The sequence below is a fragment of the Anolis sagrei genome, chromosome 1 (genome assembly GCF_037176765.1).
Source record: "Anolis sagrei isolate rAnoSag1 chromosome 1, rAnoSag1.mat, whole genome shotgun sequence".
NCBI lineage: Eukaryota > Metazoa > Chordata > Lepidosauria > Squamata > Dactyloidae > Anolis > Anolis sagrei.
Window position 1 is genome coordinate 122,587,622 of NC_090021.1, and position 16,993 is coordinate 122,604,614.

General features: G+C 39.9%; 1 protein-coding gene across 2 annotated transcripts in view; it reads left to right on the top strand.

Annotated features, from left to right (window-relative positions):
• MYOM2 (myomesin 2) overlaps positions 1–16,993 on the top strand; it is a 96,613-nt gene that overhangs the window by 26,865 nt on the left and 52,755 nt on the right. For both annotated transcript variants that reach the window (XM_060788523.2, XM_067468299.1), the window contains 5 exons: positions 6,188–6,276; positions 6,358–6,408; positions 8,165–8,329; positions 12,983–13,144; positions 16,243–16,384. In XM_060788523.2, the coding sequence (XP_060644506.2) occupies positions 6,188–6,276; positions 6,358–6,408; positions 8,165–8,329; positions 12,983–13,144; positions 16,243–16,384 (609 nt within the window). The remainder of the gene's footprint in view (positions 1–6,187; positions 6,277–6,357; positions 6,409–8,164; positions 8,330–12,982; positions 13,145–16,242; positions 16,385–16,993) is intronic.

Consider the following 16,993-nt stretch of genomic DNA (forward strand, 5'->3'; position numbering starts at 1 on the left):
CTCACCCGCTTCCTTCCCTCCTTCCCGTTCCTCATCGTCCCCGATGGCGGTGTCCTTCCTTCCCTGGAGCCAGATGCCGGTATGTGGGGGCGGCCTGGGCTGGGCGTGGCGGAGGCCGAAGGGCTGTCCTCGGGAGAGGCGGGTCGCGGCCTCTCCCGGGCGGGCCACTAAGGCGCACAGCGGGGGCCTCCCGGGCAGCCTCCGCTGGTCCAGCCCCGGGAAGGCCACCAGCTGTCCGGGCCCATGGAAGGTGGACAGCCCCCCGCACCGCACGTGCACCAGGCCGGCCCCCAGCACGCTCAGGTGGGCGAGCTCCCACTCCCAGGCCAGGGCTTCAGTGTCGGCACCTAGGCCATGCTCGGTTTGGCATGGGGGAAGGGGCGGGGTGGCGATGGGAGGGGGCGTGGCTTGCGTGGAGGGGGCATGGTGCGGCCATGTGTGCGCCCCGGGCGACTCGCACCGTGACTCCTCTGCGCATGCTCCGTTTGGTTGTGTAATTGTGAGTTTGTTGTTATGTTTTTTGAGTTGTGATGAGTGTTCTGCATACCTTGTGGTTTGAGGTATGCGTACGCCAAGTTTGGTAATTTTTTGTCTGGGGGTTTTCGTGTTTTGCAGCCCCTAACAATGCCCTTTTGGATTTTATATATATAGATATGTGTGTGTGTGTGTGTGTGTGCGATTTTGGGTTTTTGTTTTGGATTTTTAAGTCTCTTCTGCTGTATTTTTCAGTGTTTTTATGAGTGATGGTCACTTGTTGGCCTGATAGGTGTATTGTGGTGTCAATTTATCCAGTGGTTTTTGAGTTATGTTAATCCCAGAAATGAACATTACATTGTTATTTATATAGAAGATTGTTTTCACCAGCAGTGTGCAAAACAGCAGAAATTGTTCTGTTTTCATGCTGTTTTTGTTGTGAATTTTGACTGTCTTGTCTCCTCCTTGCCCCGGTTCTGTTTTAGAGAAGATTCTTCTTGAAATGGAAACAGAACTCTAAATCCCAAACTATGGCCTACTTCCTAATCTCTTGGAATCTTCCTGAAAACAGAGCAGAGGGGTGCCCGAAATTCAAAATGAAAACAGAATGGACTTCTGCCGTTTCACACACTGTTGGTTTTCACTGTGTTCGGTAGCATGATAATACTTAAGTACAGTTGCCCCTCCATTTTCACAGGGACTCGGGATCTGTGTGAAAATGGAAAAGACATGGATATCTATTGAACTCCCAAGTCATATTTAGTATGCACAAAAAATATACCTGTACTAGTGGGGTAACTTGGCAACACCAATGTTATCTAAGTCATCATCATCATCATAGAATCATAGAGATGGAAGAGACCTCATGGGCCATCCAGTCCAACCCTCTGACAAGAAGCAGGAAAATCACATTCAAAACATTTAAAGTCCTTGTTAAAAATAGCATAGAGCAGTAGTGAAAGTGGTGCAGTAATCTATGGATAATCAAACCTGCAAATGTGGAGACCTAACTGTAATAGCATGAGAGCGCGGATCTTCAGGGACTAGTTTCGTTTACACAAAACCAACTCAAAGTCCATGCTATATTAATATCTTTATCATGTCATCTGAATAGGGAGATATATATCAGCATAAGCTTTCTAAACCAGGCTTTTTTTAAAAAAAAGCATGCATGGAAAACCATGGTATTAAGACTTGGGTGATATGCCTGTTGTCTGAAGATAATATGTCTTCAAACAGATAAATTCATCTCCAGTCCAGATTTTTTTCACCTCTAGCTCTAATAGTATAAAAAAAATGCCTATGGAACTCCCTATCTGATCTTACAAAGAGGCATATGAATATCATGCTAAATTAGGGATGTAAATCTTCACTAAGGACCTCATTACACAAGGTTTGAGCTTTGTCCTAGGACGCTTCCTGAGCCAGAATGGAGTCCACTGGAACTCATCACATGATGGAGGGCTGCTTCTGGTTGGGCTCTAGTCTGGCTTCATCCTGGAAGCATCCTAGGATACCCAGAGAACATGGGAAGTTTCCAGTGTTCTCATTAGGTAAGCCAGGAAAAGCGTGGAGGGAAGCCAAAGCGGTGATGTGGGCGATGCAGAGCTTGGGCGATGGTTTCCTCCACTGCCTGCTGGATTTGCTCTCCTGTCCCCTAGCTTGAGGACATCAATGTGATGAGATGTTCAGTTTCTTCTGGAATAAAGTAATGAGTCATTTTCATGATTTTCTTCTCTTTGTGTGAAGGAGTTGGAGAATTATATCGTTTCCAAAGCTTATCCATAGTTTAAGATTTATTCCATGCAAAATTTGCACAAAATTTGTAATTTCCCCATTACTTCTTCATGTTGTTTTGTGTGGATTATCACTAAGGTTTGGTGGGACAATGTTTGAAGATGCCTTGGGGAGGCACACAGGCCTTGGGAGGTTGCAGAAGTAGTTTGGGGGAGATCACACAATTCTAATTATTTGTATATATTCATTAGCCATTCATGTAAAATAATTATATTGGAATATAGCTTATGTGTACGGAGTTTCCCTATGCTTTGTGTCTATTTTGTAGAGGAAAATGTTCCTAATCTTCCTTGTCCCTTTATAGCAGGCATGGTCTTACTTCAGGCCCTCCTCATTTTCCCTGTCCTCTCAGCATAAGAACATGGTTGCCTGCCGCATCCATATGCAGAAAGGATGGGGGAGGGAGACATTTAGTAGCTGGGAGCCCTCTGGAGCGCTCTCAGCCACCGCATGTCTCACCCTTCTCCTGGCTTAATGCTGAGAGAACAGCCCAAAGATCATGGGAGAAGGATTGGGGCAGTTGCTGCATGTCTCATTTTCCTCCGGTATAAAGATGGGATGAGAAGCCCCATCCTTATGGCAGGAGGACAACCTGAAGATGACCCAGGCCCTGACGGAGATGGTTGTAAGTAGAGTTTGCAATGTGCAAATTCCCTGTAAGACCTGTAATTTTAGCAGAGGACAGCACATATTTATATTTATTATTTCGCTTCTTTGAGTTTCCCTATAAATAATGTTTAGGTTTTTAAAAATATATTAAATGAATAAAGAACTCAGGACATCCACAGCATATGTTTTTGAAATCACCAAATCATGCACACTTACAATATAGCTCACAATGGCATTAAATACTGCTGATTTGCCTCTGGATTATTTTTTTGCACTGCACAAATAGTGATCTGCCTCTAGGGGGAGCTACAATCCTTACATATTATCAAAGTGATGTCTCCCAGGTATACTGCTATTCATAAGCAAGTTATCCAAGTGCGGTGACGATTCTATCTTTCAGTGGTCATAATTCAAAGCAAATGCTCTGGCTGAAACTCTTTTCTGTGCTTTCTTTTTGTTCTTTCTTCATGGCAATCGGACGGAGACATGCTTGTCCCTTTCACAAAAGGCACGCTGTGCACACAGCCACACAGTCTCCAAGCCTGTCATACTTGGTATTGAGGCCTTGTCAGATCAGATGCTCAGAATGCCACAGACAATTGTGAATCAATGTTTATATCTCTGTGACCTGATGTTTTTTTTTTTCTTAAAAAAAATCCACCTCCCACCCAAATTGGTATTTTGGTGAAAAAATAATATTTAAACATTCTGAAGAAATGAAAATTTCAAAATTGTGACTTCTGACACATAGGATGAAGTCAGATTGGCAAACAGGTTAGGATATCACTGGATTTTATATAAAATGATGCTAGTAGATCAGTAGTCAAAGTTTTTGAAAAGTTACTGATGTGATGTCCAGGGCCTAAGCTTCAAAAGAAATGCAATCATAACATTTTATTTTATTTTTTCATGTCATGAGCAACTTGAGAAACTGTAAGTGGCTTCTGGTATGAGAGAATTGGCCGTCTGCAAGGATGTTGCATAGGAGATGGCCAGATGTTTTGATGTTTTACCACCCATGTGGGAGGCTTCTCTCTGGAGCTAACAGAGGGAGCTCATCTGCATTTTCCTTTTATTCATACCTGCGACCTGTTGGTCTTTAATTCTGCCGGCACAAGGATTTAACCCATTGCGTCACCGGGGGCTCATAATCATAAGATGTGTTTCAGATAATGTGAGTCTCCCTGAATCCATGGTTGTTTGTTTGTTTGCTGCAGTGGAAAGTCTTGACTCTGGTGCAGAGTTTATTACAGTTTGGGTTTTTACTCCCAGGACTTCCATGACTTAGGTGCAGAGTATGCATGCAGCCCCTCACATATTGTTGGATTACAATTGTTGTAACTGAGGTGTATCTCCTAACAGGCCCTTAGGCCATGCTAACTGAAGCTGATTGAGTCTGGCAATTTCTAGAGGGCCACAAGAATCCCACACCTTCCCTAGTGGGAATCTGTGCATGTTGACAAGTAATTTGCAAAGACAATTCTCACTGGATCTCTAGCAAACACATAATTAGAAGCTGGAAGGAAATGGATTTTATCCTCAGCCCAAGAGGCCTGTTGTTGGTATTCCATAAGTCATATTCCACATAGGAAATATCATTTATTTTGCAGTTCCTGAGTCTTTACTCCGAGTCTAAAAGGAAATATAAAGTTTTATGGCTCTATCCATAGCATTATTTGATAGCAGGAAAAAAGGAAGATCGCATTACAGATAAATTCAGGCCCCATCTATAATGCCGTATAATACACTTTGAAACTGCAGGAGAATGGACTAATGGAATTGACAATTGGACAGGCCTTGGACTACAATCTGGATTATGTGGTTTTAATTGATATTTTAATAATTAATGGTTAATTATATGGTTTTAACTGTATTTGTTTATTTTTATATTTCTATGTATTGACATCAAGTTGTTGCTTGCTGTAAGGCTGCCCTGAGTCCCCTTTTAGGGTGAAAAGGGCGGGGTACAAATATGTGAAATAAATAAATAAATAATGGTCAGTATAGAGTCATTTAAACTGCAGTATATGAGTCTGGGGTCTGACTCAACCAAGGATACCATGGCTTTGAGTTTTCAAGATCAAACAGAGCTGTTGATGACTGGAATTATTGGGATTATGCCATTCATAGGGTTAGCATCATGTGATGGAAAATAGCAATAGAGACAGTGCAATTACTAAAGTTTGATCAAGCAAATTGTGGTTGGAGAATCCCATTTTGTGAGCAGACGTCTGAAAGATGCCCATGATGTTACCAACCCTTGTTTCATCGTGGAGTGCTGGAGCCCCTGGTGGCGCAGTGGGTTAAACCCTTGTGCTGGAAGGACTGAAGACTGACAGGTCTTAGGTTCGAATCTGGGGAGAACGTGGATGAGCTCCCTCTGTCATCTCCAGCTCCCCATGCGGGGACATGAGAGAAGCCTCCCACAAGGGTGGTAAAACATCAAATGTCTGGGCATCCCTTGGGCAACGTCCTTACAGACAGCCAATTCTCTCACACCTGAAGCAACTTGCAGTTTCTGACATGAAAAAGTAGCTCATTTTAAACTAAGTTTTGTTTTGCTTATGAATTACATAATTAACCTTCCTGAAAATATTAAATGTGAAAATGCATAATTTTGAAAGGTAGGGGGATGACCTAACCTATTTGCGGGAGGGATAAAACACAAGCCTGATGACCAAATCAACACCAAGATCACTGTTATATCTGCCTCTGCTGATCAAAGAGGGAAAGAAGCTCAAAGCAGGAACTGTGCTAACTGCAGTTTTAAAGTGATGTGTGTATAAAAGTTACCTAATCATTTTTAACAATGTAATATAATACAAAAATGGGCCTGTGGACTGTATGCAAGCTTGTAGTTAAATGTGGGTTATGAATCCAAACAAAATGACCCTGCTATTGCAGTGCTCATTCGTTTATTCCCCTGTTCCTGGGTTTATGTTAAGGTGTTCTGGTGATAAATTTGATTATGGAGTTGCTATGTCAGCCAGCTGCTGAGATGACCTGGAATCAGCTTTATGTGAAATTAAACCTCCAGACACCAATATAGCATGGCCTATATGGGAAAGCACAGCGCTATATAATAACCCTCAAGGTGGTGAACAATTGTTTGGTTCTTGTGATTCCAGACAGGCCACAAAAACATGTTTGCAGAGTCTGTGGCAGGGCAGTATACCAGGTTGGTAAGATGTATTTGGCTTGTGAACTGGGAAGTAAGTAGGTCGGTTAGATTACCTCTCTCTCATATGTAAGCACTTCACTGTGAATATAAACCAAAGAATATATTTCTCCTTCTTACCATGTTCAGAGCTACCTATGATGACACTGCTACTTATACTGCAGTGGCAACAAATGTGCACGGACAAGCATCAACCAATGCTGCTGTCATTGTGAGGAGTAAGTAAGCTGCAGAAACCTTTGAGACAGTAATGTGTGTTTAGGATGCTCGTGTCACAATTATCTGTCCCTTTCTTTCAGGGTACAGAGGAGATGAAGAACCATACCCTGCTGGAATTCTGTCTGGCCACTGTAAGCTTACTTTACAATTTGATGCAACTGTATCTATTCCGGAAATTAGGCCTCTTATAGAATCTTTGTAACATTGGTAATCCAGTTTAAGAAGCTAGCTATGTCCCAAAATATTTCAAATGCAATGTGAAATGCATATCTCCCATTTCTTTGGAATGCAAGCAAGCATGCAGTTGGCCATCTTGTAGTTGCCAATAGCAGAGCCTTCTTGCAATGACACTATGTTTCTGATATTTATGGGTTTCTTTAGTATTTGTAACTTGCCTTGATGGTAACTCTAAAAAAATGTAGATGAAAACTTCAGAGGCTGATAGTCATTCATGGTGATATTGATTGGAAGCACACAGCTGGGCAATAACTGGAGGTGGATCTAGACAGCCCTTTATCCCAAAAACATCCATGTTAAAAAAAGTAGATGTTTTGGGAGGGCTGTCCGCACCCACCCCAGAAAGCACATGCTTTCTGGGGGGGGGGGGGGGTGGGATGTCCACACATTCTTCTTGGAACTAGCCCAAGAGAACGTGGCAAGGCCCTAGTCCCCTCCCCCAAGCCTCCAGACCCTTTAGAAAAGTAAAAAAAAAAAGCTCACCAGCCTGCAGCGATTTTCCTCCTTCTCTCCTCCCCTCCCCCACTCTCCTGGCGCATCATTTGTACGTGCCAGGAGAGCTGCACAGAGGAAAAATTGCAGGCTGGTAAGCTTTTTTACTTTTCTAAAGGGTCTGGGCGACGGGGGGGGGGGGGGGAGGGAATGGGTATACCCACAGTTTACTAGGCTTAAACTGTGGGAATGGTGTCTGGACTCTAGTCCAGACACAAGAAATAGTGCATTGGTGTGGGATAAATGGACTATTTATAGTCCAGACACCGGAAATAGTTCATTTATCCCATACCATCCAAGAAGGTGTAGAATAAATGGACTGACAAATTAATTAATGTGGGAGTGTCCAGAACGTCGTCTGGACAGCCCCCTTTTTATTGTGGAAGTTTCTGCAATAAAGAGACTGTCTGGATGGGCCCTGGGTTAGAAGAAACCAAAATGGTATGGTGGAAGACCTAATAAAGTCCAAAAATTAAGTTAAGAGGTCCATAGTGTGGACAGAGATGGCATACTGAATGAGATACTGCTGCAGCTTTGCCTAGCATTTTGTACCAAAGAGGTAGTGGATGATTTCCATTTTAAAGACATTTCTGGAACCATTAATAACCAGCTGTATTAAAGATCTGATGTTAGTATGCTCTATTTTTGTTTGATTATATCTAGCTTCACCTGATTCATGCTTCTTCTGTGCCATGTCCTTATAAAATGTGAAAGCACAATATGACTATGGGACAACCATAAGTAAGGTGTCTTTAACCCACTGTAACTGCACTTTAAGGAACCTTGAGTGATATAGTCCATAGGCTACAGTGTTTGTAAAGGCCAGATGTCAATACATATTTTAAAGTAAAAAAGTTGAAGTTCCACAGGTACAGTAGCTACACTATGGTCTTTTTTTGTTTGTGTCTTACAATCAGTTGAATTCAAATGAAGTTTGCAGCAACCCCTTGAAAACCCTGTTTAAGGAGAGGCAATTTTATGATAAGTGTAAACATCAAAAGTAAAGATGTCTTCAGCTCTCTGGAAAAACACTCCTGCCTCATTTGTTTCACCTTTAGAGTTGGTTCTGCCATCTCTATGTCATCACTGTTCATAATGAAGTACTGAAATTATTCATTAGTTTGGCCTCTACAACAGCTCTTTTTGTTTTCCTCACAGTGCCAATGCCACTAGACATCTGCTTCACCCATTTTGATGTGCAGTTTTTGGAGAGATTTGGTGTCACTTTTGGTGTGGAGGGGGATACACTTACCCTCAGATGTGGTCTCCTGGTGACACCTGAGCTGAATCGTCTCCGACCACGATCTGAGTGGTATAGAGATGGTAAGCTTTTCATTGTTCTTTTCAGGTAAAGCATGTGATTTTTTTAATAGATCTATTACATAGTTGAGTGGCATTAGCTAAGACTCCTTTGGGGTTATCCTTCACCTTTGTAAATATATACAAATAAATACAAAGAGATTTATCTTTTCAAAGAAGCATTCCATTCAATTCTTAATAATATAAGACCAGAACAGCAGGAAACCTATTTTGATGCAGAGAATATTAGTGGACTGAACATGAAGCATAATTTTCCCAAAAGGTCCTGACTTTATGCCTATTCAATGGGGCAAGATTGGGTTTACATTTATTCTGTCATACTCTTCATGCTTCCCCATGCTAAAATATTTTAGTAATCTCTCTTCTTGCATCAAATTAATTATATAAATTATAGGCTGATAAAGTTGCCTTTTGGGTGTATGTTTGCTAATTAGAGCTCCACAAAAGATATATATTACTCTGAATTACTGTAGTTTAAAGTATTTATTGCTATTAAACTCCAAGGGATATGATATATGTTAGAATCTCTTAAATCGGATTCTATGATAGTGCTCAAGATAATAAAACAGATATAAAATACATTTCATATCCATGCTCCTAAATTCAAATACTAGCATTCATAATACAGAATAATTAGAGAAAATCCTGATCTAACTGGTACCAGTAACATTACAATTGGCATTCATGATGACCAACTGTTTGCCTTCTTCTGAACAAAGGAGGTGTTGCACTCCAAGGCTGGGAACCACCTCTGTACTTAGCACACTCGCCAGTCCAAGGTAAAATAGCAAAGCGGTTTATTGAAGAAGATATATATATATTCAGCAAAATAGTATAAAATCCCAAAGTCCAAATATCAAGAATAATCCACATAAATCAAAGAACATGAATAGCATCAAAAAACCAGGAATACAAAAGCAGAATAAATCCAAAACATGATATTCAGTAACAGTCTTCCAAACTTCGTGAGACATGAACAAAAGGAAACATGGAACTAGAAATCCCTTAACTCGACAATAGATCTATAATCAATCATCTATGTTGCCTGGACTAATGGACCCATCTTCTGGGCTAGCTAATATAGAGAGAAAATTATGCCTTCTCTCTTGGGAGACTGATAAGGACTTATTTGCCAATAATGGTCTTGACCTTCGTACACTCTCCTGAGAAGTCCTGTGTTGATGGAACATAAATCTTCTATCTAACTGCTCATTAGTCTGTCCACCTAGACTTTCATTTACATCCCCTGAGCTCAGATCTGTTTGTAACCTTGGCCCAAAAAACTCAGTCTTGTCCTCTGGTATGATGGTCTCATGAGCAGAGTTTGTTTCACAAGAAATTTGGATCCAGCCCAGTACTCTTTATTATAAGCACAACCTCTATCCTTTCACTTGCGACTTGCAATCAATTTTTGCAATGTCTGCACAGTTGCTAGAGGAGAGCATTACTATTGTTCATTTAACTTTGCAACCCACATTGTAAATGGGTCCCATTTTGCATCTGTTAAGTCAAAAAGCCTTTTGCTGCAAGTAGCTAACTGTAGTTCGAGGCAAAGGACAAAGAAATAATCAGTCTGATCAAATATTAGTTCTTCAAATGGTTCATACATTTTGACAAGTTTGCTAATGCAAAGAAGTACAGAGGGAGAAAAACTGTCTAAGAAGTTAACAGAGTTGACAGAACGGACTGGCCAGTTATCCAGATTTTCCTTTGTCCAGAAGTAGGAGAAAAGTTTTGATTATGTAAGAAAAAAAAACTAATCATATTAGCCACTTTGAGTTAATATTTGCATTTAGAATTTTTTTCCAGAATGAAAAAGGGAAGACAAATTATTAAACAGAATAGAAAAGGAACACAACATAATAAATCAATAGAAGGAAACTGTAACTTTTTCTTATGTATGGGGACAGTATTGTGGAAATTTTGTATTTAAATATTTCTGGTATTCTTCCCAACCTGCAAGGGCTCCCAGAGTAAAGAAACCCTTCACTGGGAGTTAGAAGTCTAGAAATGAAACAAAATCTCACATAATTTTATTTTCCCTTCAAGAACTATGTTTTCTTCTTCATCTTAAAACTTGGTTAAAGACAGAGTTTAGAAAGCAGGCCTTAAAAAGACTGAGTAAAATGGCATAAAGAAAATGTCGTGCATAAGTAATTGATGGTAAAATGATGCTCTAGTCCCTGAAATGTACATTGCCAGAAGTGATCAAGTGAGAAAGAAAACACTCCAAAGTTTGACTCTTAGATTGATCATCTGGGTTTATGTACACCACAGAGTTTAGCCTAGTGTAAATGTGCCCTGGAACAGCTCTACAGCTGGTTGAGTCTTTTTATGGAGAGAAAAAGTGGTGTAATAATAATAATAATAACAACAATAATGATGTTGAATCCAGGACTGTTGTTAAGATGGTCCAGGAAAAAACCTGTCCCGCTGAGGTGGCCTGCATCCCACCTCTCTATGTGGCTGCTGCCACCACTCTTAGCCAGCCATGGAGCTCCATCCAAGGTGCATCTGCAGATATCAGAACAGAGCACTAGTATAACCAGCAAGAGGGAGGGTTCAGCTCCTCCCTCATTCTTCCTGGTCATATGGGGGCCTCTGCTAATGTCAGAATGGGGCACATGCATGACCAAGGAGAAGAAAGGGAGATTGCCTATCTCCTTCTTGCTGGTTGTGTTGGCATCCTATGATGACTAGTAGCGTTGGGGTTGACTAGAAGTGGTGGCAGCAGTGATATGGGGCATGACCCTTCCTCTTTCATTGTGCTGCTGATGGCACTGGTTTCCAGTCTAGACAGTGGATCAAGCCAAATCAGACCCAGCCCCTTGGTTAGTACTGCCCCAAAACCTAGAAAACTCAAAAGTAACCCCAAATCTTGTCCAAAGTGGGGCAAAGTTGATTTAAAGCATAATTATCATGATGCTCACCAGAAGTCACTGTACATTGTGGGGGCAGCTAGCCTTTTATTCAAGTTGTTTCTAAAGAGTTTGAGGGGTTTTTTTTTTTTGCAAGTGTAGACAAGCCACAAGTGTACAGAGAATGTATCATGGGGATAGACCACTCCACAAAAGTAAGCAACCTATTATTAATGCAAGAGAAAAGATACAGTATTTTTCACATTCCATTGCATCAGTAGGACTAGTCAATCAGATTAATTTAGATTAATCATGAGTCACAACCTCTCACCTGTGAGAAATTCAAGCTTAATTTGATTCAGCACTCAGCAGGAATGCCCCAAAGATTTTAAATTAAGTGTATATTTATAGCAGACTTCAGATTAAAATGAAATCTGGCCTGCAGTTATTTTCCCCCACACCTTTCAGTTTAATCTGACACATGCTTCGAATAGAGAAGTTTATTTAAAGGGATCAAAAGTACATGGAGAGATAACTCCTGATTAGGGAGTTGTCTCCAGCCAAAGTTAAGCATATTTAAATCCCATTGATTTCAGAAAAGACCGTGTTTAGCTTGCTGTTGTTGAAATCAATAGGGCTTTAAAATACTTACTTTTGGCTAGATCATGCTCAAGATTAGTACTTTTAAAGATGACATGGCTTCAAAAAGGTTGAAGGGAGTGGGAAGGAGGTTCAAGTGAATTGGTTTCTTAAGAATGCCACGGTGGGAAATGTCCTGTCAGTGGATTTCTGAGGGGCACTTCTGAGTAGTACAAAAATAGAGCATTTGTATCTTTATAATAATCAGAGGTGGCATAAATTTGAAGACTAACAGTTCACCCTTTAAAGGTAAGAATTTATTTTAAAACTTTATACTGCCCACATTTGCCCTAAAATTGACGTCTAGGTGATTCAGAAAGATAGAACAGGGTCAGAAATGGATGACATAGACTTAATTATTGTAGGAATATTAAGTATTTTGGGGTGGAAAGGATATCCATTATTATTTATCCCAAGTTCATAAACAACGTTCCTGGTAGTCAGGAACCACAGTTGCAAAGAATAATAGATCTGTGAAAAGCTTGTGAAATATTATCGTCTTGAACATGTTGAACTGTCACAAAGCTGTTTTTCTGTGTAGAAAATGTGGGGCTTTCTGCAAAAATCTGCTTTTCTGTTCACAAAAACTGTTTTTGTGTGCATGTGTGTGTGCAGAAAATACATTTTTGGATAAACAATAATTTGTTTTTCTATGCAGAATAACACCCATGTAACTTTGGGGTCTTCAATGAGGGACAATATTGTGGAGGAATGTTTCAGAGAAAATTTCTATTATTTTTTGTTTCCATTGGTGAAATACAAAGTGAACTTCTATTAGAAAAAGGAGCAATTGCTCTAGGTGTTCTACTAATAAACTTACATTTATTGTCACAGAGCATCTCTGCAAAGGAGATGTGAAAGAGTTAATTTAGATCTGATTACTGGAACCCCTAAAAAAGATTCATATACATGCAAGTAATTTAGCAATTGTTTCTGGGGATGTATGGTAACCCCACGTGGCTGTTCTCTTATAGAGACTGACTCCATGAAGACGTAATTGCCTCAACAAGTAGGAAGGAAATAGAAACAGAAAGACATCAAATGGAGAAAATGGTAGAATAGAAAATACCATGGACTCAATATTTGCCTATTTGCCCTGATCATGATATGTGTATTGATCTTTTTTTTTCTATTTCCAAAAATCTCCAATCTCTTCCAGATGTGTTAATTAAAGAATCCAAATGGACAAAACCCTTCTTTGGGGAAGGTCAGGCAGCATTGTCTTTCTCCCACCTGAATAAGGATGATGAAGGCTTGTACACAGTGCGCATAGTCTCAAAAGGAGGAGTCAGTGAATACAGTGCATTTCTGTTTGTGAGAGGTATGGGTTTTTGCTTGTTTCTTTGTATGGTAATTGATTTATTTTACTCACTCTGTTTGTTTATATGTAGTCAGAGCTGGAGAAAGAATATGTAGGTTCTAGTTGTGGACATCCATAAATGCTGTCACTATATGATGTTGGAGAAAACCTTCTTAGACAACCTGACACAAAATCAGAGCATTGTCCCCATGCACAGACCTTAAGCAAGTTGCATAGTACAACTACCAGCAAAATGATCTGGTCAACAGAGAATCCCACCAATGCATTTCCCATCCTTGGCAATAAATAATGCAACACCCACCCACAAATGAAGTATTCTGCAATACGTTGTCCTTTCATGATGCCCAAAATGTGCTGCTTGAGGTAACTGTTTCTTTCAGCATAAGGACCTCATCGCATGTATGAAATTCAGTGTTGTGATTCACCAGCTTCCATGGCCAATCTAAGTGGCAACTGCATGGCAGTAGGGCATTACTGGTGCCCCGGACAGCAGCTGATGTTTCTCCATCCCATGTGGGGAAAACATTGCTGCGCGGCTTCAGTCTGCTGGAGCCCCATTGTTCCTTATGGAGCATGGAGGCTTCTGTGTTGGCACCAGTGTGCCGCCACACTGTCATCCCAGTTCACCCACAGAGCCCCACTGGAAGTCACCCTATGTCATTTGATGGGTGGTGTGGGGCTCCATGTGTGAACAGGGGCAGATGCGTCCTAGGACACCCCACCCCCCTCCATGTGATAAGACTGTATATGTAGGCTTGCCTGTGCCCTTAGAGAGGAGATGGACAACTGCAAGTATTTGAAAGCTACACTCTCTGTCTCCACATCTGGTTTTTTATATAAAAACTATAATTTTAATTTCTTTTTACTTTTACAAAAATGGCAAAGTGAGGTGTAAGGAGTATTTTTGCCTTTTATAATTTCAGTGTCAACACGGGCCTTCTTTTTTTCAGAAGAAAACCACACTCAAAAGCCAAAATCCTGTAAAAAGAAAAGTCCTATGCCTTATCTGGGGGCATTTCAGGCCAATATTTTGGGGAAGTATTGCTGGCCTCAAAACGCCCATTGGCTCTTCTTGCAGCCCAAGAATCACATTTTGCCAGCCCCTGCTATACAAACAGGTCAATGATTGTGATGGCAGTTGTTCAGAGAAAGTGTTAAGAATGTGTGTATTTGAACCACATTATTTAGATTTATCAGAGAATTTAGCCCTGCTTATGTAGTGCCTGAGGAAGAAGGGCAAAAGGTATGCCTAAGGGTTCTTTTTTTTTCTCCTTTCATCACGAAAAGGAGAGGAATACATTAAAACTCAGTAAGGGTCACAGTTTAACCTCACATTTGCATTGACAATTCCCCCTGCAAATCTGAATAAAGTAACCTCAATCCTTGCGGGCAGAAAGTCAGTGATACATTTCTTTGTCTTTTAAATGAGCACATTTCTGTATCTGTATTTGTGTGAAATACTTTGGGCTGAATTGTCAGCATTAACTCCCTCATTCTCTTTGATTTTTCTGATGATGATGATGATGATCTAAATAAATAAAAATGTAATGTTTGTTTGTGGGATTAAAATAAGTCAAAAACCATGGGCGAACTGACATGAAATTTGGGCACAATACACCTATCAGGCCAACGAGTGACCATCACTCATAAAAACAGTGAAAAACACAGTGGAAGAGACTTAAAAATACTACTACTACTACTACTACTACTACTACTAATAATAATAATAATAGAGCAAAAAGACACTACAGCGCATGTGCAAAATGACTCCCTCTGACAAAAAACCCCCCACACAATAGCATATCCACACTCTCTTCCAGACTACAGTTCGTGGCATATACTTGTAAGGTTATCCTAATGCATTTCATTAAGATTTACTTCTCATTAAGCAAGTCTGGCCCAAGACATTTTGATCCTACAGATAATGACAAGAAGGCATGCATTATATGCATGTATTCTTGTTATTCTCCCTCTCTTTTTCTCTGCCAGGCCCCATCTACACTGACCATTTAATGCAGTTTCAGATTGGTAGTGATGAGGATGATTTTGCTGTGTTGATGATTACATAGAAAATCCTGAAAACCAATTTGAGTCCTGGATAGTAATTGCACAAACCACAAACCACTGCTGCATATTAAGGACTTTCTTTTTTGTGCTTTTGTGGGTATTTTTTTATCTGGCTGCTGCCTCACTCACATCCACATATGCAGATAGGTCCATCAATTTTCATATAGGAAGTATCAGGGACAGTTCATTTTAAGAGTGCCATCATTATCAGGATTCCTTAGCCAACATAGCCAGTTGGATCTTTCACGCTCTTGTTGCTGTTTTTTGCAAAATTTTCAGCTTCAGGCAGCTGCGTAGTGATAAAGCCAACCAAGTAGATGGTATATTCTCAGAAATACACTTGTTTGTATACACAGTAATAATAATAATAATAATAATAATAATAATAATAATAATCCTTTATTTATACCCCGCTAACTTCTCCCGAAGGACTCGGTGTGGCTTACAAGAGGCCGAGGCCCAACACATCAGTAAAACAACAGCATAACAAATACAACAATAAATAAACTCATAAAACAAGCAATAAACATTAAAACAATAGCAATAAACATTAGACAATAATACCATGACACATTTAAAACTAAGTTCTTCCATGTGTGGGCAGATGTGCGCGAGCACAATGTAATTTCTTCGTCTGAAACAACCCTCTATCTACTTTTGCCTTCTTTTTTTCTCCATTCTATTCACAGCTTCGGTGTATTTCACAAGGTTTAAGACGTTGGTAGGAGGATGCAGCAAGTGGAAGACTGAATGTTCATATTAACTTGCTCTCTAGAACATAACCACCAATGAAATTCTAGATGTTGAATATGCTTTCATAAATAGTGCATACAATGTGTAAAATAATAGATGTAGAAATAACACCTCTGCACTTAGATGAAATCTCTGCATGAACAATGGCTGACTGAAATGTCAAATTCAGGGTTTGATTTCTTTTTAGTGCGGCTTTATTTAGAATGATGTCTCCCGTGGCACATTTAGTTGAATTAAGTCTCAAATGTGACTTGAAATGGGCCTCTCTTTGATTTTAGATGCCGATGCATTAGTAATGGGGGCACCAGGAGCACCGATGGATGTGAAATGCCACGATGCAAACAGAGATTATGTTATAGTTACTTGGAAACCACCAAATACAACCCATGAAGCTCCCGTTATTGGATATTTTGTAGACAGGTATGAGACTGCAGGGAACGGTTTTTGTTTCTTTTGTGTTAACTTGAAGGTTTACATCCATTTTGTTCCTTGTGGGAAGTTAGAACACTATTCTCCAATTATTTTTTATTGTTGTTATTTCTGTATGGTGTTTTACAGTGCTGTGGCCAGTGGCTCCACAAGCTATTGTTGATGTTTTATGGTTTCTTTACAGATGACAAGTCTTTAGGATTTTTTGAGCTAGTTCACCTATGCATGCACATTACTTTGTTTACCCAAAAATTTATATCACACAGCTAAATGTGTGAACTAACTTCATCTGAATGCACCTGATCTAAGATATCTTGAAAGTCCTATTATGATGCACATATCTGCACTGAGATGGTACAGAATCCATATTAGCTAATTTTAAATATGATTTTATCCTATACATACTATGCAAGACTCTTAATAAAAATGTGCACATATTTTCCAGTTTTCTGTCATTGAGAAGAAACTAAATTTTGGATTTGTTTTGTTCTCTTTGTTTTGGAATCATGAGCTTTGAGTCGCTGTATGGCTGAGAAAGGTGGGTGAGGCTATAAATGTCGTAAATAAATAAATAAATGAGTAAATAAATTCATATTTATA